General features: G+C 52.8%; 8 protein-coding genes across 8 annotated transcripts; 4 read left to right on the top strand and 4 right to left on the bottom strand.

Moving 5' to 3' along the window:
- Positions 1 to 752: 752 nt before the first annotated feature.
- GLRG_05337 (uncharacterized protein) lies at positions 753 to 1,496 on the top strand (the record flags this gene model as incomplete). Its single annotated transcript, XM_008096022.1, has 2 exons — positions 753 to 836; positions 909 to 1,496. 2 exons carry the CDS (start codon positions 753 to 755, stop codon positions 1,494 to 1,496), a joined length of 672 nt encoding a protein of 223 aa, XP_008094213.1.
- Positions 1,497 to 4,412: 2,916 nt separating this feature from the next.
- GLRG_05336 (uncharacterized protein) lies at positions 4,413 to 5,763 on the top strand (the record flags this gene model as incomplete). Its single annotated transcript, XM_008096021.1, has 3 exons — positions 4,413 to 4,530; positions 4,653 to 5,060; positions 5,123 to 5,763. The coding sequence occupies 3 exons, from the start codon at positions 4,413 to 4,415 to the stop codon at positions 5,761 to 5,763; spliced, it is 1,167 nt and encodes a 388-aa protein (XP_008094212.1).
- A 4,436-nt stretch (positions 5,764 to 10,199) lies between these two features.
- GLRG_05335 (glycosyl hydrolase family 7) lies at positions 10,200 to 11,921 on the top strand (the record flags this gene model as incomplete). Its single annotated transcript, XM_008096020.1, has 4 exons — positions 10,200 to 10,667; positions 10,730 to 11,440; positions 11,516 to 11,713; positions 11,913 to 11,921. The coding sequence occupies 4 exons, from the start codon at positions 10,200 to 10,202 to the stop codon at positions 11,919 to 11,921; spliced, it is 1,386 nt and encodes a 461-aa protein (XP_008094211.1).
- A 358-nt stretch (positions 11,922 to 12,279) lies between these two features.
- On the bottom strand, positions 12,280 to 12,568 carry GLRG_05334 (uncharacterized protein; the record flags this gene model as incomplete). The annotated part of the gene is made up of 2 exons (XM_008096019.1): positions 12,280 to 12,331; positions 12,390 to 12,568. 2 exons carry the CDS (start codon positions 12,566 to 12,568, stop codon positions 12,280 to 12,282), a joined length of 231 nt encoding a protein of 76 aa, XP_008094210.1.
- Positions 12,569 to 14,768: 2,200 nt separating this feature from the next.
- Positions 14,769 to 16,697, top strand: GLRG_05333 (carboxylesterase; the record flags this gene model as incomplete). The annotated part of the gene is made up of 3 exons (XM_008096018.1): positions 14,769 to 14,912; positions 14,989 to 15,349; positions 15,409 to 16,697. 3 exons carry the CDS (start codon positions 14,769 to 14,771, stop codon positions 16,695 to 16,697), a joined length of 1,794 nt encoding a protein of 597 aa, XP_008094209.1.
- A 267-nt stretch (positions 16,698 to 16,964) lies between these two features.
- GLRG_05332 (glycosyl hydrolase family 18) lies at positions 16,965 to 18,406 on the bottom strand (the record flags this gene model as incomplete). Its single annotated transcript, XM_008096017.1, has 4 exons — positions 16,965 to 17,962; positions 18,022 to 18,071; positions 18,141 to 18,239; positions 18,300 to 18,406. The coding sequence occupies 4 exons, from the start codon at positions 18,404 to 18,406 to the stop codon at positions 16,965 to 16,967; spliced, it is 1,254 nt and encodes a 417-aa protein (XP_008094208.1).
- Positions 18,407 to 20,133: 1,727 nt separating this feature from the next.
- On the bottom strand, positions 20,134 to 22,200 carry GLRG_05331 (aspartic proteinase; the record flags this gene model as incomplete). Its single annotated transcript, XM_008096016.1, has 4 exons — positions 20,134 to 20,581; positions 20,650 to 20,990; positions 21,071 to 21,803; positions 21,854 to 22,200. 4 exons carry the CDS (start codon positions 22,198 to 22,200, stop codon positions 20,134 to 20,136), a joined length of 1,869 nt encoding a protein of 622 aa, XP_008094207.1.
- Positions 22,201 to 22,596: 396 nt separating this feature from the next.
- Positions 22,597 to 23,226, bottom strand: GLRG_05330 (NADPH-dependent FMN reductase; the record flags this gene model as incomplete). The annotated part of the gene is made up of 1 exon (XM_008096015.1): positions 22,597 to 23,226. One exon carries the CDS (start codon positions 23,224 to 23,226, stop codon positions 22,597 to 22,599), a length of 630 nt encoding a protein of 209 aa, XP_008094206.1.
- Positions 23,227 to 26,578: the final 3,352 nt, after the last annotated feature.

The raw sequence follows: 26,578 nt of genomic DNA, 5'->3' as shown, positions 1-26,578 counted from the left end.
AACCGTTTGCTTGTGTTGTTGTTATATGTAGTTTTGTGTGGCTATAATTCATTTCGCCAAAAACAATAAAAGGACTCGATCAAGCTTGGATGGCCTTGTTTCAAACGATCGGTGGAGATGATTTGCGTTGACGTGAATCAGAATGGTCGATCAAAAAGACGGATGGCACAGGCATATCCGCGCCATGCCGTGGCATGCTCGAGCCCTCTTCGGCGCCGGCCGATCTGGTCCCGGCACCACGGAGCAGGCGCACGACGAGATGGGAACAGCCGTACCAAACAGCGGGGGCCGGCCGAGTGATTCCGCCTCTTACACGAGGTTTTTCCGAGGCAAGTCGGAGTAAATGCTCTCCCCCTCAAATTAATGCAGCCCCTGCTTGCAAATGCTCCCTCGTCCCGTGCAGATGTCTACAGATAATGGTTGGGGGAGGGACTGTCACCAATCCAGTTTGCAGGTCTCCAAAGAGAGCGGAGAGGCAGCGATGCAGCAATGATGATGACATTTGACGGGGAGAATACGTGAACCCTCGCCCGTGGCATGACGTCAGAAAGACATATTCGTCCTCGCAAGAATGGCAGCCGAATAGATTTGGGTAAGGCCGTACGGACAATGCTGAAGACATACCTAGGCAAACATGACCAAAACCTCTGTCAAGGAATAGCAGTGGCCAACTCTCAACTTACTACGCCTCTTTTTTCTTATTCTATTCTTTCATAAACGCAACGTTGAGACCTAGTCAACGACACCAGACAATGGCAACGAAGCCGAACTCTAATGCCGGAGACCCGCTGAGCACCAAGAACCACGTGCTCCAGGCTGGTGCATCAGCGATTCAGGTACGGGTTATGCTTCCCCCCGCCCTTAATGTTAGATCGAGGTGGACGCTACGATGGCTGAATCTGTCATAGGACTTTGCGCCTCTCAAAAATGTCTGCGCTCACCTCAACGCTTTCCATGCGTACGCGTCGGACCCCTCCCGCGTTGTGGAAGCAAACCACTACTGTGGCCATCTGAATGAGGACGTGCGGCAGTGCATCCTCTACGACAGCCCCGAGCCCAACGCGCGCATCATCGGCATCGAGTACATGATCACGCCCAAGCTGTACGAGACTCTGGAGCCCGAGGAGCGCAAGCTCTGGCACAGCCATGTGTACGAGGTGAAGTCGGGCATGCTCATCATGCCGCAGGCCACGCTGCCAGACGTCGTCTGGGAGGCGGCAGAGAACAAGGAGATGGAGCAGGTGGTCCACCTCTATGGCAAGGTCTACCACCTCTGGCAGGTCGACAAGGGCCACCAGCTGCCCCTCGGCGAGCCGCAACTCATGACCAGCTTCACCAGGCCGGGCCAGTTGGACTTTGACAAGTACGTCGGCGAGAGGGACCGCAGGTTCAAGTCGGACTACAAGCGAAAGGAGGAGGCTCGCAAGCACATCGAGACACCCGCGGTTCATCCCGACGCCGACCAGGCCTGGAATAACCATAGCAATGAAGCATAAAGATAGACATTAGACTGTCAAACACTGATGAGATTGCCTGCAACGCCGACACTTTGTCTTTTTTTGATGGGGTCTGTCTCCTGCATCTAAGACCATTGCAGGCAAAGCTGCGGGTTTGACGCAACGTCACGAGGAAGGCATACCCGCCCCCCCCCGCCCCCCACCCTCGATTATTGGTTCCATTGAACGCATGAAGGAAGGCTGGGATGGAGGCGGGTCGAACAGGAGGCGACGCTGGTGGGCGGTTGGCAGCGTAAAAGGGGCCGCGTGGTTATGCCAAGGCAGTTACAGGCGAGGAGATTGCAGACTCGCCACTTCGGAGGGCAGCCCGAGACGAGAAAAATCCTTTTTGGGCTCATATTCCCTTCTATTCCCCCAATCCCACGCTTCCATTAAGGACGGGGGTCAGGTAGCGAAACCCATAGGTTATGTTACGTGTGGATATTCAAAAAGCCAACAGGCCCAGGGGGCGGGCGAGTATGTGACGATGCAGCGAAGCCAAAAGCAGGTGGAAAATAAGGCAAAACGCAAAACAGGCGGTAAAAAAGCAAAATGAAAAAGAAAAGAGTGTAAAGGACGCCGAACTATCCCCTTTTACACTCTATTGGCTCTATGTCGATGCTTCAGATTCGTCTCGAAAAGATATCTGCCTTCCCCCCTCCTCCTCCTCCTGCTTCTCTCTATTCGTAGTTCGATGCAGTCCACCCACTTGATGGTGCTGGTGATCGAATGACATTTGCCCGACCTGCTCTGACTGTGGACCAGGGTGAAACGTGCAGGGAGGGGATCCTGGTGCTCGAATGATCTTGGCGGCTTCAAGGGTGAGATGACCCCTTGCAGCAATCTTGTGGATCTCGCGCTTCTCCTTTCCGTTACGGAGAATTTCGAGGTGCAAAAAAGGACAGGCAATTTCGGTAGAAGCCTGAATTTCTTGAAGTGGTAAGAGAGACAGAACGAAGGGGGTAGAGGAGCGTTGCAGCGCATTCGGTGTGCGGCATCAATCCGAGGCAATGTCTCCCATGAATCCTAGTTTTACATGCAAGGTTAGCACTTAATGTTATCTGTAAGGTACCCGCGCGATCAGGTACTCTATGTCGATTAAACAAATTGCTGGTGGATGGAATGGACTGCACTCTCAGCGGTTACTTCCAGGAACAGAGTTCACTCGTGGGACGAAGGTATAGCGGCTTGTTTGGCCTGCCGGTTACAGACGATGTAGTTGTTCAACGCTCATGACTCTTGACTTGGATGACTGACTTAGTCCCCCCTTCCCAACATGTCTTGTGCTGACAGCCTTGGCCGCCATGGAGACCAAGATGATCTTCGAACTCACCCGTCGTTGTGTGTGGCTGCCGATCGCCCGTGAACCGTGAGGCTCGGCTCTCTCGCATCTTCTTGCCCTCGGGATTCGGCCAACGGTAACCTCCCCCCCCCCCATCCCGGGGCACGATCCAAACGCCATCGCCCCGGGGGGGTGGGTATGACCTGTCGGAGCTTGCCGCCCAGCGCGCGCGCTTCTCTGGCCATATTTCCTTTGCCTCCTCCTTTCTCTAGTCTTCCCGGGCTAGCACAGCATGAAGACTTCTCTCTCCCCTCGGCTGGTTTCCGAGCGGTAGGTCTCAGAAAAAAAGGAAGAAGAAAACAGTACCCACACCGGACGAGCCACGTTCGCTCTGCATCCTACCCGCGACGGGAGGGCCACCGGCGCCGAGGCTGTCACTGTCAACGGAGGAGCTAATAGGAATGGGACGAAAGGAGAAGCATGATGACGATGATGACAATGGATGAGGGTGAGAAGAGGAGTCCGAAGCCCCTAAACCCTCTCTCACTCTCTCACGTATTACCAACCCGTCCGCTTCACCACACTGTACACAGAGTGCAGCCGGTCCTTTTTTCTTCTTCTTTTGGGTTGTCGCAAGCGCTTTGTGCTTTAAGGCTTGGCGTCTGTATCACCCCTCGATCTGTGACCCCCTTTAGGCCGAGGATAGATGGGTCCGCCTTGGACAACGGACGACGGACATAGACGACGGCGGTGTCCCCAGAAGAGCCAGGGCCGTAGCGAGATAGTTTCTCAAAGCGTCCAAGGTTGTAACGATGCTTCATCCCCCCCCCCGACGCTCATCTCTCAGCACCTATCGCTAACATATCCTGGACGGTGGTCAGAGCCGCCTGCTTACACACTACCAGGGAACCTTCTATTGCCTCCCCATGAAACACGTCCTCCCCCCCCGGTCCATAGACAGTAAGTCCGCAGTCGTCCGACCTTTTTCATCCACTTCGGGCCAGCCCAACACGGCTAGACGCCGTTGAATGGGGACTAGGGTGTCATTCACTCGCAGTGACCGAGTACGCACAACGGTCGTCGTCCGACAAGGGCCCCGGGACCAAACTCCAGAACGCTCTCCGATCGCCTCATAACGGGTGGTTGACGGGGGGTTTCTGACCAACGCGAACTTCACTGCGGTGCCCGTCTTGGGCCTCCTTGTGCTCTAAATTAGACTCGTCCCTTTTGCTCTCCCCTGCCACACCCCCTGCCGCAATCCGTCTCCTAGACTTGCCAAGAAAAAGGTTGGGTTCAGGACTAGGTCGCGACCTCCACCCAGCACCACAGCCTTGCGACAGGAGGTGTTGCAGATGATCTGAGCAGATCAGCGTACATTGTTTGCTGATGGAGTGTTTGGCAGCGTTTACACCGTTTCGGTTGTCGACCGCGAGCGCATGTATAAGATGTCCTTCACGGCGTCGTCCAGAGTTAGAGTTCCCCCCCCCTCTGGCCACACACAAATATCAATTCTGCACATCCGCATCGTTCTTTCAGCGGGCTGTCCCAGTTTTTTTCCTTCTCTTCTCTTCACTTCACTTCCTTCCTTAATCGTGCTGGCACACCGACTTCTGTCTCTGCGAGACCATTTCAAAATGCTTTCTTTCAAGGACATCTTCATTGCTTCGGCCGTCGCGGCGGTTGCCCATGGTCACGGTGTTATCCTCAACGCCCAGGGAGATGCAGGCTCGCCGGCCAGCGTCGGCTTCAAGGGTAAGTCGTGCATGAGATTCGCTGAGAAGAGGGGAGAGGGTAAGAGAGAGAGAGAGAGAGAGAGAGAGAGAGAGAGAGAGTCTCCGCCGTGCCTCGCAACTTACACTGACGCCCAAAACCAGTCGACCCCAACATTGCTCGCAACTGCACAACCATCAACCCCTGCCAGCAAGACGCCACGCTGATCCGTGACGCCGAGATCAACGCCAACATTGTGAACGAGTGCGGACGTACCGAGATTTCCGGCAACATCGACATTGGCGAGAACACCGAGAACGCCCTGTCTGCCGGCCAGGTCACCAAGGTCAAGGCCGGCAGCGAGCTCACGGTTACCATCCACCAGGTCAACGCCGACGGTGCCGGTCCCTACGCTTGCGACCTTGACCCCACGAGCAACTCCCTCGGTGGCAGCGGCCAGATTCCCCTGCAGGTCACCAACAACGTCCCTGGCGTCAACGGCTTCTCCCAGGCCAAGGCCCAGCAATTCAACATCACCGTCAAGTTGCCCAATGACCTGAAGTGCACTGGAGGTGAGTCTTAATAAGGCCGGTCCCCCCTTAGCAAAGAGCACAGAACTAATCAAGCATCACAGCTTCCACCGGAGACATCTGCACCGTCCGCTGCCGCAACAACGCCGTCGCCGGTCCCTTTGGCGGCTGCTTCCCCATCCAGCAGACCGACGTCACCCCTACTGCCAACACTCCTCAGAACATCAAGACGCTTAAGGACCTGAACACCATCCTCAAGCAGCAGCAGGGCAACACCAAGGACCTCCCGGCCGCCATCAAGGCCAACCAGATTGACGGCACTGCCGAGCAGAAGGCTGCCGCTGATGCCGCCGTCAAGCTCCTTGGCACTCCTGACGTCGTCATCAAGGATTCTCCCGCCACCGACACCGGCCCTAGCACCGGCAGCGGCAACGGCAACGGCAATGGCAATGGCAACGGTAACGCCAACGGCAACGGCAACGCCAACGGCAACGGTAACGCCAACGGCAACGGTAACACCAACGGCAACGGTAACACCAGGGGCAACGGCAGCACTGGCAAGGGCGCCGGTAAGGGCGCCGGCAACGCTGCTCCTGCTCCTCCCCCCGCCCCTAACAACAACGGCGGCAACCGTGGTGGCAACCGCAGCAACGGCAACCAGAAGCGTGGTGAGGGCCTCCTGCGCTGGGCCAGACGCTATGTCGTCGTCAACGACGAGGCCGACGCGGTGGAAGTTTCCGCATGAAGGGATTCGTGGTCGACACCACCCTGACAGGTTTCAGCCCCCGGTGCTTGTCCAATCGCTTGCTTGCGGCCTCACTCTAATCCCGTCTCTTTGGGAGAGGAGGGGGCGGAAACATCAGCGTCAAAACGCGTTGTGCGCACAGGAACACTCAAATCCGCAAGGGGCGAAACCTTGGTTCCGCAGAGGGAAAGCTGAAGACGGCAAGCAGGGATGCGGAAGTGTATTTTTCTTTTTAAACCGACCAATACATCTTTTCTACTTTTTTTGTGTGTAAAATTATGAGCAAACTTTCAAACTTTCAAAACAATGGTTAATTGTCGAAACGAACCAGCGCGCGTCGTCTTCCCGACTTCTGGACTTACTCGCTTGCACGTCGTTCAGGAACCAAAGACAGTGAAGAGCCCATAGAGAAAGCCTCGTAATCATAAGCCTGACGTCTCTCAAAGGTTGACTGTCCCCTTTGAAGATGCAGTGAGTGACGACAGGTAAAACCGAGTGATATCTTTGGGGCACATGAGAAGCATCGTTCGAACCCCCGTGTCTTGGCTCTTACAATCTCTCGCCCCCCCATATCCCAATCCAGGGCAGTGCATCCCAAAAAAGACTTTCACGGTTCCTGAAACCCGGTGGTGGTGGAGAGTCGGCGATTATTCCCTCTTCTAAACGTCGTTATCCCCCCCCCGGCACCCTGTCCTCTTCGTCTGCATTCAGACGGTCAACCGTGCGTTTCAGCACGGGTGCTATGGACGGCAAAGGAAAGGGTACCGATGAGCGAGCGTATGGGACGGCACATGTCGTATGATGCCTTGAACTGCATTGAGGGACAGACAGGCCACTCTTCTCCTGGTTCTTACAGATGCACGTAAGGCCTGTCCAAGGAAGCGTCTCTTACGACTGGAGAGTCCCAGGCCGGGGGTGGCATGCCGCCGCTGCGTTTCGGCAGGAGAGTGTTGCGTAAAAAGGTTTGGAGCCGAACCAAATTACTTTCCAACTCCAGGTACCGCAGCAAACGATATTTTTCGTCCCTCTTTACATCAGATGCCGCCTTGATGACGTCCTTGGCGCCACGCCTCGCAGCTGGACGGCGCCCGGGCTGCTACATGCAGGGTGGCTGCATGTAGCAATGAACGTGTCGTATGTGAGTAAGCCTCCATCCGGCCGGGAATAATTACAAGACGCATACCGTACGAGGCTCAATGCGTTGGACAAATATTCTACCCCGTAAGTCTCAAAATCGTCAACTCGTACTCACCCACAGAGGAGGATGTTATCAACGTTCTTAGTCTGTATCCAAGACAGCACGAGAGGAAACATGGTTTGGTCAAGCTTGCATTTAGGCATGCGATGCTAGTTCGGGTGGTTTGAGGGCCGCCGTAGCCTACTGTGACGTCGCCCACATGCTTTACATGCAGAACCAATCCTAAACCCTATATGCGGATATCAAAAAGCTCTGCGTTAGCCAAGTGTGGACATCACCAACAACCCTCAATCGGCTTGTTGTGGCCTGTGGTCAATAAGAACCTCAGCGGCCCGGAGTTTGACCAAATCAAGGACAACAAGCTTATTGTTTCCGGTCTTTGAGCAGACTTCTTCGGAGCCGTGACGGAGGAGATGGGCCCTCCCCCCCCCCCGGCACGTGGGAACCGTGTGGTATTTAGTCGCAACTGCAACCGAGTGTCGAAAGTCAAAAAGCCCCTCCCTCCACAGCGTCGGACTACGCTCAATCATAATGTTTGGTTTACAAAACCCTCTGTTTTTTTGAGTCGGGTCAAGCTCAGCGTCCATTAGCCAAAGTCAACGTTTCATCCGTTTCGACGACAGGCTGGGGAGGCCTTGCCAGAGCTAATGGCTCCCACTCAATGTTGTGCAAACGATGGACAGCAGAGACACGAGATTTGCAGCAGATGCCAGCGAATCATTCCTGCTACCCGCACTCCCTCTCGTTTCTTGTTCCATCGTGCGAGGACCCAACTTTGGTTTCCATTCCGTTTCCGACCGGCCCTAACCGAGCGTCAATCATAACCGCTAGTCAGTTCGAAGATCACACCCTCGAAACAAACATTAAACGGCAGACTTTTTGTCTGCAGCCTGACAACAATCTGACAGAGCGCTGCGAGTGAGCCTAGTGTGTGTGTGTGTGGTCGTTAGGAAAAGCCTCGTCTCAGGGGGTGACTTTGTTTCGCGGGGTCCAAACTGTATCACCGCTCGTCCTCGTCCTAAGGCCGTACGAGATTGCCGCGCTGTGCCTGGTGGGATGAGAAAGCTTAGTCGAGTAAACATCACAAAGCAAAGCCAATATGGTCGAGCGGACGTCAATGACGGATCCCCACCTCCCTTCGGTCTGCAAATTCGACCATCGTTCATTCACGATCCACGCTCGATAACGATTACGAGTAGCGCATGCTCCGACCTCGGGCGTGGGTTTTGCAGGTTGGGAACATCGTCAGAATGCACACCGCCGGGTTATCGTCATGCACCACTCACTCGCTGGGCGCGGCAGGTTTGTGACCCGCGGACGTGTCCGTTTAACTTTCGATGGAAGCTCCCTCGTAGCAACGATTGCGCCCACCCCTGACCTAGTCGGAGGTCGAAAAGTACGAAGACTTCGCGTCACCATTGTGTTTCTTTGGGCCGATGTGTCTGGAACCGGGAAAGGCCAGCCGAGTCGCCTTACCCAGCAAGCGCCCGCCGCGCTTTCGAGGCAACCCAAACACTTCTTGATAGCTAGAACTGGCCACCTGGCCAGGCCGACAACTGGGAGTTGCAAAGCTTAACGCGCACACCATGTGAAGTAGGTAGACAGCCACTACAAAGACTGCGGCTCCCTACCTTTCCGTGGCGCTGACCATCCTCCAGCGCCGATCCCCCACGCCGATCCCCCGTTCCCCTGGGAACTCCTTTTTACTTGCGTTTGGTGGCCTGGGTGGTTCGAGTCAGAGCGCTGATTTTTGGAGCAGGATGCAACTCTGGATGTAAGTAAACCCGACTCCAAGCTTAGTATGCTACAGATGTAACTCTAGATATAAAAGTGCCACTACTGCTCCGTATAGTCGTTGTACTCAATAGGACGACCGGGATCGCGTCCTGCTGTTCCGTTCGAAGTGTCCGTGGGCCCCACGTCCCTCTGTAAGCCACTAGGAAGCCCATACACCACTGCGGACAAGTTCCGACTTGAGAAAGGGGCGGCAAAGTATGCAAGGCTAAGCAGCGACAGATAGATACACACAGCAGAAAAGCTTAGTCTCGGATTCTCCACGGCGAAATGGACGTCCGTTCAACATACATCGGGCTTTGATGAATAAAGACCTCTCACATTGGGCGGACCCTAAGTGTACCATGGCGGACCCAAGCCCGGAATGGGATTTCACCCGCGGTATTATGAACCGTCGTAATCGTCATTGCGAGCGAGAGAAGCTTTTGGCCTTGTCGATATGACCAACTCAGGAAGCCTTCAATGCTTAACTGCTCATTTGAGACCAACTTTGCGAGTGCCGCAAGTAGGTTGGCTGATAGCGCCGACGCCTTTACACCCGCGTCTGCAACTGTCGGTACTCCCTCTCGGGCGCCGGACCTCCGAGCTTTGTGAGAAGTACTGTATATTGCTCGACCAATGGCAGGCAGACCGAGGCTCAAGTGGAGGTCGGTGGGATATATTCCGTCCGGAAGCCCCTCGCAGTGACCTTGACGTCGTTTTCCCCACGCTTTGCTAAGACGGATGATGCCGCGACACTACAAGTTGCAGCACAGTGAGCTCACCCCGATCTCGGACATGGCACCTGGGAACCTCTGCATTCGCTTTATTTGTTACCGCAGTTTTGGCCAGCTTTCCGGAGGAAAATAAACCGAGAAGTCTGTGGCGAACGGACTGCCACAGGGAAGCGAATATGCGCCTCTTTAACCAAGCTTTGCCTAGAGGCTTAGTCTTCGATATGTTCGGAGGGAATATATCTATAACGCGTTCGTCTAATACCCGCTTAGAGGGTCAGTTTAGGCACGTCGGGAAGACATCCGAACTTGACTTTGCTGTCGCGCTAGACTGACCAGTGACGAGTCTCTCGCCGGCTGTTATATACTGGGCCAATGTTCCCGGTTGATAACATCTTGATTCGCCATAGAACACAGTCAGCGCCTTGCGGGAAATTGAGGGATTTGGTGTGAAGAGGTAGGAAGTGAGGGGCGCTAACGTGGCCACCTTGGGATAGTTCAACGTTGATGACAATTCCGAAACAGTTCCCGAGAGTCTATGTAATGCTGTTTAGGTCAGCTCCTCACTTGCAGCCTGCTTTCCATCCCAAATCGTTCTTATTTCCCTTTTCCCAGCGCTCGATTTATTTCGTTCATGCATCTGAACAATGTCTCACATTCTTTGCTCATCCTCTTATCCATTCTCTACCCGAGTACAATCCGAGGCGAAGAAGAAACGAAAAGGCATTACTATGTTGAACAGGGTTTCCGTCCTCACGGCCCTCGCGGCCTCTGTCAGTGCGCAGCAGGCTTGTAAACTCACCGCTGAGACCAAGCCCGCCCTCTCCTGGTCCAACTGCGCAGCGGGTGGCACTTGCACCAAGGTCAACGCCGCCGTCACCGTTGACTCCAACTGGCGTTGGACTCACAAGACGACTGACAGCACCAACTGCTACACTGGCAACAAATGGGACACATCCATTTGCAGCAGCACAGGTGAGGACTGTGCAGCCAAGTGCTGTGTTGACGGTGCCGAATACGCGAGTACCTATGGCGCCTCGACCAGCGGCGACGCCCTCACCCTTAAGTTTGTCCAGCAAGGCCCCTCTAGCAAGAACATCGGCTCCCGCATGTTCCTCATGAACGGCACCGACAGTTATCAGATGTTCAAGCTTCTGGGCCAGGAATTCACTTTTGACGTGGACGTCTCCAACCTGGGTGTAAGCCAGTCAGACCATCTTCAGTCTCACATGGAGCCGGGTCACTAACTCACTGAACATAGTGTGGCCTGAACGGTGCCTTGTACTTTGTCTCCATGGATGCGGATGGAGGCCTCTCCAAGTACCCAGGTAACAAAGCCGGTGCCTCCTACGGCACTGGCTACTGCGACGGCCAGTGCCCCCGCGACCTCAAGTTCATCAACGGCACGGCCAACGTGGAGGGTTGGAAGCCCTCCGCCACCGACGTCAATGCCGGCGTGGGCAACCTCGGCTCCTGCTGCTCCGAGATGGACGTCTGGGAGGCCAACTCTGTCGCCGCTGCCTACACCCCGCACCCCTGCGAGACCGTCGGCCAGAAGAGCTGCTCGGGAGACACCTGCGGCGGCACGTACAGCGCCAACCGCTACGCCGGCCAGTGCGACCCGGACGGCTGCGATTTCAACAGCTACCGCATGGGTAACACTTCCTTCTACGGCAAGGGCTCCCAGTTCACCATCGACACCTCCAAGAAGATGACGGTCGTCACGCAGTTCATCGAGAACGGCGGAACGCTCTCCGACATCAAGCGCTTCTATGTCCAGGACGGCAAGATCATTGCCAACTCCAATTCTTCAGTGTCCGGCGTCGAGGGTAACTCCGTCACCAAGGACTTCTGCGCCGCCCAGAAGAAGGCCTTCGGCGACCAGGATGTCTTCGCTCAGAAGGGCGGCCTCGAACAGATGGGCAAGGCCCTTGCCGAGGGCATGGTTCTCGTCTTGTCCGTCTGGGACGACGTACGTTATCCCCCCTATTGGATAGACGTACTCCTTTGATGGGAGACTTTCTAACTCTTTTCTCTTGTTGAATAGCACCACTCCAACATGCTCTGGCTCGACTCTACTTACCCCACCAACTCCAGTGGCCCCGGCGCCGTCCGCGGCACTTGCGGTATCGACTCCGGCGTGCCCGCCGACATCGAGAAACAGGCCCCCGGCTCCAGCGTCACCTTTTCTAACATCAAGCTCGGGCCCATCGGCTCGACCTTGAATAGCAAAGGATCTACTGATGTGAGTACCTCTGTCCTTTCTATGAGAAGACTGCCATGTTCCTACACCCTCTGCCGTTTTCTTTGTGTTGGAGCATCCACCTAGCGCCGCCGCCTCCTCTAGGGAAGAGCAGTTAGCTTTCATATCTTCTGCACCCGTCCTTTGCATTGCCAGTGCGTCTGGAGTTGGCTCGACGATGATTTCTAACAATTGTCTACAGCAGCAGTAAAAGTCCGGATGTGGGAACCCGTCGTCAACGCGGCCTCAGTCGTGTTCTTAGTCCTAACCTTTTTTGTGAGGAGGCAAATGAGTACGGTCGTCAGGCAGGGGCCTTCTTCTAGAGCTGGTATCTGGGAACGCCCAAAATGGCACGGCCATGGAAATTGTTATTGTATCGAGGTGGCAATTCGTGATCGATGAGTTATACTTTCTGCTGTACACCTTTTCTAGTCCTTCCTTTGTATATATTATACAATGCAAAAAGCCTTGGCGGGCTTCGCTATCTGATGTAAGAATCGTAGATGAAGCCACGTATTCTGCCAATGGATACGAGGCTAGCATCTTTACGTTACTCCGGTGCCGCTCGATCAGTGCTGGCAATCCTCCACTTGGGCCGAGCCTGTCTCAAGGTTGAACCGACTAGGAACTGTGATGTTAGCACCGGAGGATGACCCGTACCAAGGACGAGGCGACGCACCACATGGGGCATGTGAAGGTATGATTGGAGACCCAGTGCTCGATACACGCAGAGCAGAAGACGTGGTCGCAAGGCAATCGTGCGGCCACGGTCCCGGTTGCGAAGTCATCCAGGCAAACAGGGCAAGTTGCGGCATCTGCGCCATCGGCCGTAAAGCCAAGCTTGCGGCCGGTCAGCATCGTCGGTCTTGGTATTTCGGGGCCCTCGTTCACGTTACGATTGTGCTGATGCTGGCTATGATCTGGCGGTGGCACAGGTGGTGAGGCTGGGTGTCGTGTTTTCCTGATCTGCTTCCACCCAAGCATGTACAATAGGAGGCAGACTAGGAAGGCAAAAGCGACACATATTGCCGCTGTTACGGCACCAGGCTGCTTTTCATAATCAGTATGGGAGGTCTGGCCGCCGAGAGCAGCATCAGGTATGCTTGCTGAGCTCATGTGAGGGAGGGCTTCTAAGTGAATGCCGGAAAATGTTGAAATAATGTTATGGCTGGATCAATATGAATTCAATTATTTTTCTCGGCTACTGACAAGGTTCTTAATCACTCTCCCTCGCTTAACATGGTCTGTTAATATATATAAAGGTGAACGCATGTTACCCTCACCGACTTATATCGTTTTCATGTGATGTCTCGGATGAGGGATTAAGGAGCGCGATGCTCGGCTTGCCAGATCAGACGTTGTCCAAGGGCATCACCAAAAGCCTCGCAGCCGATTGGCATGTATGTGAATTAACGCGGGCAAGCTGCGTCGGCTTCCCACGGGGAAGCGGTGATCCGTAGGTAAGTTTAACGTAATAGCTGTCTATCATGCCCGAATCTGACCATGCACGGGTTTTGCCTTTTGTATGAGCGATTTTCTCTTGGCGCTCCCGGTGCCTCTTTCAACCTATGGCCACGGCTTCATGTAAGCGATAGGTGAGAGGTAGCTAAAACTATAATGGAAGTGAGTAATAGTTGGAAGAATTCAGGTGATTCCTGATATTTTAAAGAGTTCCCTGTGCAAAGGTGCAATAAATAATTACATCATCATGTGTATTTATTAACTTAACAGAGAAAAATGAGTGAGCCTGGCAGAAAGTTGGACAACCCATTTGACGCTGGGGCAACCACATATTCTCGTGTGATAAACCGTAGCGTGTAATGATTTGAGAATAAAAGAGTTGTCCTATTAAGAATCCATGTATGAACCGGAGAATTGGTAGAAATACCTATTCCAAGCGATCCGTGCGGGTGGTATGCCACATCTGTTGCGGCCGCCACTGGTACTAGCCGCACGAAGCCATTCCAGCTTCACGACATCTCGTAACAACGTATATTCGCTAATGAAACTCTTGGAACGCAGTGCTGGGCTTCTTGTTGCTTCGAGCAGCACATATACTAGACTTTTCGGGCTTCCGGTGTGATTTTACGACTCGCCGATGTCTACCAAACCGCTCACTATAAAAAGTAGTGTGGGGTAAAGGGGGAATTTTAGGAGCGCAGTGCGTAGCGTACTACTAACTACCCTACTAAAGCAATACAAGATGCTTTGTCTCAAGCTTAATACATGTCACTAATCAGAGATTCTCATTCCGATCGGTACATCCTTCAGGGGGGAGATAAGATACAGTTCCTAGGGTTCTTATACTATCTCTTGTAACTTACAAATTCCTAGAAGAAGGGCTCTATTATTCAAAGGAAGCCTAAGATAGTGGCTATGACTTGAATGCAGTTGTAGCATTAGGCAATCCTGGGACCACTTATGTCATCACAGATTGAGTAAAGCATAAAATGATACTATATATGAGTGACTACACTTATGTGTCCTCTGATATTTGACTTGCTGCTTCTAATCGTGAGCAAAAGAAATCCTGCTTCCCAGTCCACCTCTGATCTAGGCACTCTGTCCCACTCCACTTTCGGTCGCTTACAAGATTCCGTGCCCGTTAGGAGAAGGCCAGTCTTCTCTCGGACACTTAGAAGATTCCGTGCTCGCTATTGATAGAGGTGGGGCTATTCCGAGTTAGGCGACACGGAGCATCGCATGATGAGCCATCGTCGCTCATAGGCACTCACCAAGCCACCCGGCATGTATGCTGCATTTTCGGATGTTCGGACGTGGGGTGAGTTGGTTAACACATAATACTAAGTCCCGGCGAACCAATCAGACACGCCAGGTATATGCTGCGGCCCGCAAACAGTATAACCCACTAGTGCTTTTACAGCTACAATACATATCAGATGTGGATCAGTTTGGTACCTTCCACTCAACCTTACTTGCGTTGGAAAATGACAAGGTCGTGGAGCGTGATATAAAGTCTAGATGTTCCATCAACGACGTCAGGACCAACTTCTGAGAGCGCGACACAGATGAACCCTTTGATGAAGCAACGTACACAATGTTAGTGTGCAAAGGAAATCCTTTCCTGGATAGTTTGGGGCTTCTAGCCCTTGTCACGTTTGCATCGCGAGTCACGGCCACCGGCACCAGTCAACTTCCTACGGTTGACCTCGGATATGCCATTCATCAGGCCACTTACAATGTAAGACTTTATCCCGACAGTATTGACGGCTTGAACAGTCGTCTGGTGACCCATGAACTAATCCCAACTTATATAGGACTTGAGGAATTGGTTCAATTTTTCCAATATCCACTACGCTAGCGCGCCCCGGTTCGGAGCACCCGCTCCGGTGACCATCGTGGATCGCCAAATCAACGACGGACAGACCCCGGGTATCTGCCCTTTGAAGCTTCCAACATGGTTCGGATTAGAAACTTTATATCTGAGTGGGCAGATGTCTTTGGAAGAAGTCAACTCAACTTACATCAACCTTCAAAATTTGAGCCCATCCTCGGACGCGTCATTGATAAACCAGTACCTGGTCGAGCCAGATCCACGTGTCACAGAAGATTGCTTGACATTAGATGTCGTGGTACCAGAGAAAGCATGGAAAAGAGCTCGTGATGCCTCAGGAGCCGGTGGTAAGCCTTTGCTTCCCCGTGGCACATGTACACTGTTCTGACGAGTTATGACTCAGCTCCTGTTCTTGTATGGCTCTATGGAGGCGGGTATACCGTTGGCGACAAGAACTACGCTGGAAACCCCGCAGGCCTCATTGAGAAAGCTCAAATGGACGGGTCTGATGGTGTCGTCTACGTTGCTATCAACTATCGACTCGGTCTCTTCGGTTTCGCCTCTGGTCCAGACTATGAGGAACATGGCGGTGTGTCGAACCTGGGCCTCCGCGATCAAAGATTTGCCCTTGAATGGATACAAAAGAACATTCATCTCTTCGGAGGGGACCCTGAAAATGTCACTGTACTGGGAGAATCTGCGGGCGGCGGCTCAATTCTTCATCAGATCACGGCGTATGGCTCTACTAGCCGCGCTCCATTCAAGCGTGCCATCCTTCAGTCTCCTGGTCTTGAGCCCAATGTCGGGACCACTAAGCAATCTCTGAGGTACAACAAGGCGCTCAATTGGGCATCCTACTTCAGTAACTCTAGCGTAAAGACCCTCAAAGACCTTGAACAGCTTCCTTTCGATGTGGTTGAGAAGGTCAATCAGATGACAGTGGCGACCACGAACTGGGGCTCCTTCGGATGGGGCCCTGAGACAGATGGAGATTTTGTGCCGGAGCCGCCAGGCGTCCTTCTGTCGAAAGGGAGATTCGACTCGTTCGTCGAGGTTTTGACCGCACACAACAGTGACGAGGGCTCCATCTTCGCCTCACCCCTCATCGAGTCCAACGAGCAGTTCATTTCCTCTCTTCTAAAGCCTCTCCTCCCCGATGCTCCAGACAAAGTCATCGAGTACATCGCCACCGAGCTTTACCCACCAATGTACGATGGAACTTACCTCTGGACAACGCCACTTGAGCGAACATCTACAGTCGTTGCCGAGTCCTGGTTCATTTGCAACAACTATATGCTTAACAAAGCGCTGGCTGGCAACGCTTTCAATTACCTTTTCGACGTTGCTCCCGGCTACCACGGTAACGACATTCCCTACACGTTCTTCAACAACGAGACCAGCTCAGCCGGGGGCCCGTTGAATGCTTCCATCGCGTATACTCTGCAGGCTTACCTTACCAACTTCGCTTTGACAGGAAGCCCGAACGGAGCCGGTCTGCCTGATATAGCCCGATATGGCGCTGAAAAGACCGTCTTGTCTCTCTACAACAGGACGCAAGTCGTAGATATGACTGCTAGTGAACGATGCGATTGGTGGCAGATGACGTTGCACAGATATGTTGATGGCTATTCGGCAATCACCTATGATGAAGGTGAAGAACGACTTTTAGCAATAGTAGATGCTGTACGATGAGGTGTTTATAGTAGCCTTGTGTCTTTTCAAATGATGATAGACAAAACAAACTCCATGGTGTCGACAAAGATGAGGGATGTTTGTAGTAGATAAGACCAAGTTAATATTAATAGTTGCATGGCAACAAGTGAATAAGAATGTCCCAAACCATGCCCTGTACGCAGATGCCCGCCAAGCGGATCACGAAGAGAACCAAAAGTAGTATCAAGAGTAAATAAGAGTCTTCCGCATCCAATCTCTGAAACCCACTAACAGGCAGAAATGGTCTCAACCCCCCGGAACACCAGACCGAATGTTGTCGTACTGACTATTGGGATAGTTCAGCTGGTTCAAGCTCTTGTCCTGGGTGCCCGAGCCGCCGAGAGCATCAAAGCTGGTTGCCAAAAGACTGCCGCCATCACTCCTGTCCCCGCTGGCTTCCCAGAACATGGAGCCACCAAGTCCCTTGCTCCGCAAATACGAGACCTTGGTCCTGACAACGTCAGGAGTATCGTAAGAGATGAGCTCCTTGCTGACTGGGTCATAGCTATAAGACGCCACTGCTGTGGAGTCGTAAAGTTCGGTCGCGCCCGCGCGCGGCAAGGCCTTGTAATCCCACACCCCGTTCTCCCAAGAGCCGCTGCCAATACCGGAGAAGGGCTGGCCGATGCCGTTGGTCTGCTCGAACGAGCGTCCGTAGATCGGCATTCCGAGGACGATCTTGGATGCCGGCACTCCAGCGAGGAGGTAGTCATTGACAGCAGCATCGGTCGAGAACGGGGTGGATGCCGGGTTGCCGGGGTTCGGGTACAGGTTGCCTTGGTGACCACTGTTGACGTCCCACGAGCCGGCATAGTCGTACGCCATCAGGTTGAAGGCGTCAATGATATCCGAGACAGCCTTGAGGTTCATAACGCTGTAGTGGCTCGGACCGGCGGGAGACGCAATGGTGAGGAGGTAGTGGTAGCCAGGGGTGTACTGCGCAGCGTAGGTGTCCAGCTCGCTCCGAACCGCTTGAAGCAGAAGGACCATGTTGGCAGCTTCGTCAGCGTTGGTAGGGTACTCCCAATCGACATCAACGCCATCGAACCCCCAATCCTTCATGAACTTGACGGATGAGGAGGCGAACAGGGCTCTCCCCTCGGGAGTGCTAGCTGCAGCGGGGAAGTTTGTGGACCAGGTCCAACCTCCAATGCTCAGCATCACTTTCATCTGACGGTTGGACTTCTTGAGAAGATAGAGCTGCTTGACGCAGCCATAGGCATTGTTGCCGACGTCATTCCATGCTGTGGTACGTTTACTGTCAGCGGAATAGAGCATCAACGATTCGGATTGGCTGTCTCACAATCTGTTGGGTAGTGCTTCTCCAAGTCGGCGTAGGTATCGCCGGAGTAGCTAATAGTTGATTTACGGGTTAGCCTCTGTATTCCTACATCGACAGAGTCGGAGTGTGAACAGACTTACACTTCTCCGGATGGACGAAGGTTCATGAATGCATAGATGACGTTCGTGATTTGAGACGCAGGAAGGTTTTGCGGTTGATAGTTGCGACCATATATCGCCCTTTTCTCGTTTCAGTCATTCATAGCACATTCTTGTCCGGTTAGATGGTGCCCGATTTACCAGTTAGTGAAATAGACGGCATTCGTATAACCATCCAGACCGCGTTCGGTCAAATTTGCTGGTGAAGCCGCAGAGGGGCGGATAGCTGTTGACAACAAGCCAGCCATTGTGAGTAATGAACGTAACAGCTTCATTTTGTCCAGAAAATGATCTGCCGATGCCTTAAGTAGGTTCCTAGTAGAGAGAAGAGATGGTGTTGGGATTTGTTTCAACATCACTAGGCATGAGGCGGTCAACTGACTATCATATACTAGTCGACTCCGGTGCGTTTGGGTTGGCGACCATCTTGAGTAGCTGGACGCCAAGGAACAATGCTATTGTCCTTGTTCACACGTACTCTGGAAGTCGCTCGCTGTTGTAGCTCATGTCCACTTCAACCGAAACGTTACTCCATTTTTCTACACGCTTCATCTGAATGTTGAACTCGGTACCAAAGACCTCGACGCCCTGAAAGGCCTATCCAAGGTTGACGAGCGCATGTGAAGAGGTCCAGCGCGTCGTCGGCGCGTCACGTTCAAGTGGTAGCAGTGAAATTGGCCATGACCTGGGAAGATGGCGGTCCAATGCACCGTTGGCACACCCCCAACAGGGGACCTACCGACAAGACCTTCGGTTACAATAAAATATTTGGAGATTCGACACCAAATTGTGTGTGTGTGTGTGTGTATGTGTGTGTGTATGTGTGTGTATGTGTGTGTACAACTGCCAACACCAAAGATGAAGGCTTCGTGATGGTGGCCGGTGAGTGGCTGAAGCGAAGAGCTAATGCAGGTGTAGCCAAATTGTCGTTTCTAGCAAGAGTGAACTAGACTTCGAAATTGGCCAGACCCGAAATTCTTTAGTAGATACCCTTGATGGCCATGTGCACCACAAGTTGGTGATTTTGCAGCGAATGACCGAGTCGGAGCCGAATGTCACCCTCCACTACGAGATCTTATCGCCCGTTCGGGACAGGACAAAGGTGAGCACATGGTTCCCTGCCGACGTATCGTTTGTAACCTGTCGCTTTTCTTCTCTTTGCTTTGGAGGTTGCAAGACGACTTGTGACGTGGTGGGGAGGTCCAGATACTCTTCGATGTGGTGGCGGCTTTCGGATTCCCATGTTTAAACCCGAAGACCAGGGCACCAACTTCGGGACACACAATCAAGAATACAAGATAAGAAAAGAAGCCCGGGAATGAAGCTCCGGGGGCGTCGCACTGCTTGCGATAAAGATGGGCGGATTTCTAGTATCCTTCTGGAAGGAGGAGATGCGATAGAGCGGCGACGGCACATCATCCGTTGCTCCCATGCCGGCTGCGGGAGGGGCCACCCGACGGGATCTTGCGCCGCCTGCGTACCGGCCATCTGATCTCTTGCATATTACAGGGTAGCATCAGGGGTCGATATCAGGAAATCAGAGCCACTTAGATCGTCCATGAGGCTCTCATGCACCCGCGCAGCGCTTCATGATGTGCAACGTTGCAAAAGTGGGAGAAATTACGCGTAGAGGTGCCAACAAATGGAGATTTATCAGTGGCAACCTACCAAAGCATTACTACTCTTGCAGCGATAGATCTGGCCAGCCCTTGAATGCGACGCTATTGCAACCTCCCCCTTTGAATAATCGTAGCTTTGTCTCGTTACTGGCTGCGGAAAACGTCTAGGACCGTTCCGTACGTTACATGCAGAGCAACTGACATTGGGTCGTTTGCCCCGATAGTCTGATACCAGCAGCAGTTGAGGCACGGGGATTGGACAGTGTCAAATTTGCTCGACTGGTTGGTACATCTTATGCTTGAGCACACGGGGGAAGTGATTGTCAGAGTCATCTGTCGGAACCAATGTTGGTCTACTATGGTCTCGTGGATACCGCATCCTCGAGATTGTCCCGTCCCTCGGCCGCATCGGTCGTGGGGGGCTCTCGTGTCACGGCAGATGGCGGCTTTTGTGGCAGAGAAACATCTTGGGCCACGTTGTCTCCGCCCCCAGCGCCAATCCGGGCATCGGCCGCACCTTGCTCCATGTCTGCTTGTTTCTCAGACAAATGCTCCTCCGCCTTTCTAATCCGACGGCATCTCCTGATGGCCCAGATGGACAAGCATATCACGACAAGACAAAGCAGCCCAACGCCCAGACCGACACCGAGCTTGATTGATCGTGAGATGGACGAGGGTAAGCAGATGTCACCATAACCGCCGTAGCCACCGTCGCCATTACCGTCCTTGCCACTATTCCCAGCTCCAGAACCATCACCAGTGCACTCCGGCGAGTACTTTGCGTTGATCGAGAAGAAGCAATAGCTGGGCACGTGCTTAGCGAGTGTCGATTCCGGAATGCTGGCTCCGTAGGTGGCCCGTAGGTGGCAAACGGGACTATGTCCTCGGTCGCGGTGATGCCATGGCCTCTAGCAGCACGATAACGCGCCACCGATATCTTTAAGCCCAATGTCGTGCCGATCAACTCTACGTGCCTGGTGAGCCTGAGGTCAGTGGAACGATATTCCCGGGGCAAACGGCGCGGACGGGTCGTCGGAGGGGGGTTCCCGCGGACGGCCACCATGTACCTTGTCTGCGTCTTCTCGTGCTTCGACTTGGTCTGCGCGATGGCCATCTCCGCGTTGGCGAGGTTAAAGACTATGTATGCCTGCTTGGACACGGCGCCGCCGAGTACGTAATCTTCGATGCTGTAGCCCGTCAAGGAGTTATGAGTCTGGATTCCGACCAAGCAATATTCTGTGGACGGCTCGTCGTCCCGGGTCATTTTGAAGGAGACCACGTGCTTCTGGGCACCCCCAGATCTGCGATGGAAACGTTCAATACCGGTCCGTCGGTTCCATCGAGTTGCATGACGATGTGTCCGGTGGATTTCTCGGCCACGGTGCATGGTATAACAGTACGGAGAAGGTCGGCATTCCAGAAGGCACCGGCAAGAAACCAAGAGTCTTGGGCAAGAGCAGGAGGTAAGACGGATAAAGTGCTCTCGGGTGCAAGCTTGACAGGGAGGAATCGATTTTCGTAAAGGTAGTATCTCTCGGATGAAGACAGAGAACCATTCCCTAAAGGTTTGAGATCATCGGTCGCTGACTCGGTGCCATTCACGGAATGAATGACAGTATCAAACGTTTTGGTTCTCCCTGACGCTGAGGACGCCGAGAAGCTGTTGGTTCGAATGCGGATAAGGGGCCCCTCGAATTTGGACCTGTCGATGGCGCCCAGGAGAAGTTTGCCTGACTTGGCCGACTTATCATCTAGCCAGAGACTGTATGCGGGAGAAGTGATGAGGCCGTCTTTAACCAAGCGCTCGGGTACAGTGAGAGTCGTAGTCGAGTCACTCTGTTCGACGTCCGAGTGATAATAGCTCTCGTTGTAGCCGAGGCCAAGCACGCCAACCATCGTGTCGGCCATTTGAATTTCAACGCCCCCCATGACGAACTTGGGTATTCGGGTGCCGGCTAAGTCAAGGACATCGCTGATCCAATCGCCAACGACGTATTCACCCCCAATGAGTTTGTTGATCTTTTCGCTACCAGGGCCGATGGAACTCGACGACTGGCTGGCATCGACGCGCCGTACGTACACCTGATGTACTCTTCGTAATAAGAGCTCGCATTGATATAGCGACGGGAGGAGCTATCGCAGGACTCGACGTTAGGGACCCAAGATGCGCTAGCTTGCACGTTCAGTCTCATTGACATTTGCTGCGGAGGGGTGCCTACGGAGACGTTGACAAGGTAATTCCAGCCATCGGTCAAGATGTCCAACGTAGGCATGGATCGGCGATCATCCGGGGTCCGGGACTTGACACCGCTGTCGGCGGCAGCGGCGGCGATCAATGGAGATTGGAGAGCGTACGGCAGATGGACTTCAGCCTCAGCCACGGCAGCGCAGGCAGCGGCCACAAGAAGAAAAGACGCCTTCATGATGAAGAGGACGGCGAACGAGTGACTGACGATCAACAGCTCATGACGAAGATGAGAAAAGAGGAACGAGGAGAAAAAGAAAAAAAAAAAAAGCACACACTAGCGCGGCAAAAATACTTCTAGGGCGATGCCCACGAAAAGCGGCACATCAACTCTCCATAGGCAGTGGAGTATCAGAACCAATAACTCCGAGGGTCACGATGCTGCTTGCTGCAAGGGGTTATTAAGCGACATTACGAGGTAGAGTTCCATGATGAAATGAGTTGGGTGACTAGCAAGGTCCCAGAACAGTTCTGGGTTATATCTACTAAGCATACTCGACCAACGGTCATTCTATGTAAAACCACTATCCAATAGTTGTTCATCATATGGTGTGATCTACCACCCGAACTTGCTTCACTGTTCAACCTCGACAGCAGGCGGCGCGTTAAGAAGCTCCTTCAACTCCCCGAACGCCTTCAAAACCGTCCCCGCCTCCGCCTCCCACTTCTTCCGAGACTCTTCGCCGATTTCCCCGTGACCCGCGGCAGCCATCAAGTCCGGCCCAGCACCACCGGCGAACGCGAGGGCAGGCCGGGTGGGTGCGACGCGCAGCTTCATGCCCTCGAGCGTCTTCTCGGCCTGCTCCGACGCCGAGTTGCCGCCAAAGATGCCGTAGCTGACGACAGCAATCGGTTTGCCGGCCCACTCGTTGTACAGGTAGTCGATAGCGTTCTTGGTGCTTCCGGCGAGCCCTCGGTTGTATTCGGGGACCACGATGATGTAGGCATCGTGCTTGCTGATCTCGCTGCTCCAGGCTTTGCTGTGTTCGTGGGCAAAATTCCCCAGAGCAGGGACCTGCGCAGGAAGTATCGCCTCGTCAAAGATTGGCAGCTTGAAGGTGGCTACTTCGACGAGGGACAAGTCGATGTTGTTGTCGGCGGCATCTTTGGCGATGATGTCTTTGACCAGGTCGGCAACCTTGGTTCCGATGCGCGGGATCCGGGTGCTTGTCGCAATGACAGCAACTTTCTTGGCTGCGTTCATCTCGGTGACTGTATTTTCTTTGGCTTAAAAAGGAGAAGATTGATGGCGCAGGATGTTGAATTCTGTTTTCATAGATATTCCTGTGGCCCTGAGGAGCCTATCTTATATACTCGACGTCCGCACGCGTGGCACCTTAGTAGACCGCCGACACCGATGCCAAATTGCCGCGCGCATTATTTAGTCAGTCGTTCCGTCATATTCTTAAGCCGGCAGATAAATCTACCATTTTCAATCAGTACGTGATTCTTCCTGTGCTTCATTAGGCCCAGACATCAATCACTAGCACGCCACACCCGCGCGCGTCGTCTAGGTGTTAGTCATCCAGCGGCTGCGCTACTTGCTATTCCATGTAAAACATAAGCCGCCCCGTGGCTCTTCATGTTAATGGTCTATGACTGAAGTGAACTAGCACAACTGCTTGCTTATGGCTGGCATCCAGCGTGGCAGCGGCAGTCTTCACAGGAAAGGAAGGGCGAAACGAGCTGAACGCGGAACGGAAAGGCGAACCGAACCGCGCGGACGTTAGTCAGCCATAACGCCTCTCACCAGCCGAACGAATCACACAAATGACCCCTGAGATGACCATTCCGTGCATCGTAAGAAAGTACAACAAGCCAGTGTCATTGAGTGTCTTGCCATAAGTCCGCCATCAACAGCGGGACACTAACCGTGATCTGGTTACGAGTGTCTTGGTGGGTCAGTGATAAAAGCACCTCACTCACAATGAGCAGACCGGGCGGTCGATCCGCTCTCGAGGCAACTACGGCTTTTCTTCCTGATTACATAGGTAGCGATGTGCGTGCATGTCTGCCGCCTTTTTACATCGTTTTTTATTTTCATAATCAAAATCATCTACGAAACAGCTTGAAGAGATTCTTGACTCTCGAAAGTGATCAACGAGGCAATGAGACGGCTGGATAAAGCTCCTCAGACGTGTGCTAACCATAACATTGCACTGAAGCTTTCTAATAAGGGTTTCATTAGAAGGAATCAGGTTTTTTATTGGTTCTGCCTGTCTCAATAAAGCGCAGTAGCCTATCGTCGCTTTAACAGCTAGAGCCCCTACAGATAGATAGGTTAAGATTTCAACACGTCAGATTCAGGGTAGCATCAAGGTAAAGAAATCAACAATGGAACCACTTAGCTAGTATGTAGGGATATTGTTCATAACAATGATCAATGCTAGATTATTCTCCATCGTAGATCCAGGGGCTTTATGCCTTATCTGTATGACTGATTGGAATCTGACCGGGGATCCGTCGGTGAGAACCTGATGGTAATAAGTCCGGGATGACGAAGGTTAACTTCGTCGAGTGGATTTAGCAGATTAATGGCAGATTAATGGACCTACGTCACGTGCGAGACGACGACAGAACGTCCATAACGAGATACAGGATAACGCCAAGAGGCTTTCCACCCGTTTAGATTCAACGACACCCAGGTTGAGAGCAACATCATAAAGGAGGCAACCCATGCACCGTGGCTGTGCGTCTTTACACTATGTTTTTATCAGATGGCTTGGCATCATTTCACTGGCTGAGATGACCAAAGGATCTAAGGAGGCCATGTGAAGGGAGCGGCAATATAGGTATGCCTCTTTTCCCCTTAATAATCATCTCAAGTATCGCACATGGCAACAGGCAAGACACCGATGCGCAGCATTCTCAAGCTTTTAGCATTATACTAAGATGACGAGAAGGAGCGACAGCCAATGTGTAGACTAAGTTCATGGCCTCTGTAATATAAACTTTAGAGTAAAGGGATTCTTTGCAATCAAACCGTAGAACACAAATGGTTTCCGGGGCAATTGCTCCTGGAGGCCGAGCGTCAAGTGTTGCATGTATTGGCCAAGATCAGCGCAGTCAGCCACCGACTACAATGTTCAGACTGTCGACCAAGACGTAGCAGAAGACGGTCCAGAGGCGACTTTAATTCCTTCTTGGAAAAGTACTTTCACCTTAGCGGAGAACTCAGTGGTCATTTTGATACCCAAGCGAAGCGGCCAAGATCCCGCAGCGTTCGCCCTCTGTACTCTGTATTATGGCGAGTGCAGTCGGCATGTCACCTGAGGATCAAGATATGCATTTCTTTCCAATTGAAGTTCATGAGAGAAGTGTTGTTCAGTAAAGGTAATCAAATAGGTGAACCGACAGATAATAGCCAGGGAATAAGATGATATGATCTAATCCGTCCCCCGATGTGGACTAGATGGAGACATGCTGACAGGTGACGTCTCAGAGCACAGTCCAACCGCTGGTCCCGAATCAGCTCAATGAATGAAGATGGTAACGCGACCAGGAGTTCTTGCTTGGCACTTTTCATGGCATGGGCGTGGCTACCGCTTGCCCGGGGCTTCCGGCCTTTTGCCACAGTGTGCTTTTATGACATAACAGTGCTCCTTGGCATGAGTACACTGAGGTCTAGATGCCGGCCCTTGGACTGGACGCTTGCAAGTTGGAAGTTCGAATTTTAAATCTAGTTCTTCAATGCAACCCAGACCTGCCATGGGTGGAGTGATGATATTACAGATCGGAGGTAAATATTACCATCTGTACATAGGGAAACAAAGCTTGTAAGCTTTTCGAATCGCAAACGAGAAAGAGTTGCGACGGTTTAGGTACAAACAAGGTTGCTTCAAGGCTGAAATAGGAAGTTCTTTCGCTCGTCTGGTGGGGAAACATGAGCTGATACAGCATATTTTGCCTTCTCTGACGTGAAAACGTCCCCCTCCTCTTCATGTCTTGGCAGCGGTCACGGCTGACCTGTGTTTTAATAGCCTACATACTAGCCTAGAACTACCTGTTACCAGGCAGTATGAGAACAAATCCAGCGTATGAAAAGCGGGAAACAAAATAAAGACATGTCAGCAAGTCTACCGTAAATCTGACCATTTATTGTGCGATCAATCCAGGAAAAGCTTGTTGGATGGTCATGCATTATGACAACATCTGTGCGCCAAACCGTCTGGACTCTTAGCCTTTCGAAACAGAGAGTCTCACCGGATTTCTTCTTTGGGAGAAAAAAATCAGAAAAACTTCTGGCTCGCATGATAACCCGCGCATGTCCCCGGCCTACTCAACGTCGTGCCCTGGCCTCACATCATGAAGCGTTGGCCTGGCAGACGGGCCATTGGGAAGACAGCGATCGGCACTTGACGTGGAATGGCGTCGCTCTCTCAACCAAAGTCAAGATTAATTTCGACTCTGCTTCATTATGCCGGCTGTTCCTGAGTTCGGGTGTTATTGAGCCCTGCAAGTCATACATCCTCGGCTCATCGTGATGGACCTGGACCCGGCATCACCGTGGCCCGCTCATTGTATTATTTATATGGACGTCGTGTTCGGGATTCGTC

This window comes from Colletotrichum graminicola (genome assembly GCF_000149035.1).
Source record: "Colletotrichum graminicola M1.001 genomic scaffold supercont1.18, whole genome shotgun sequence".
Classification (NCBI taxonomy): Eukaryota; Fungi; Ascomycota; class Sordariomycetes; order Glomerellales; family Glomerellaceae; genus Colletotrichum; species Colletotrichum graminicola.
This window is presented reverse-complemented; position numbering and strand designations above follow the sequence as displayed.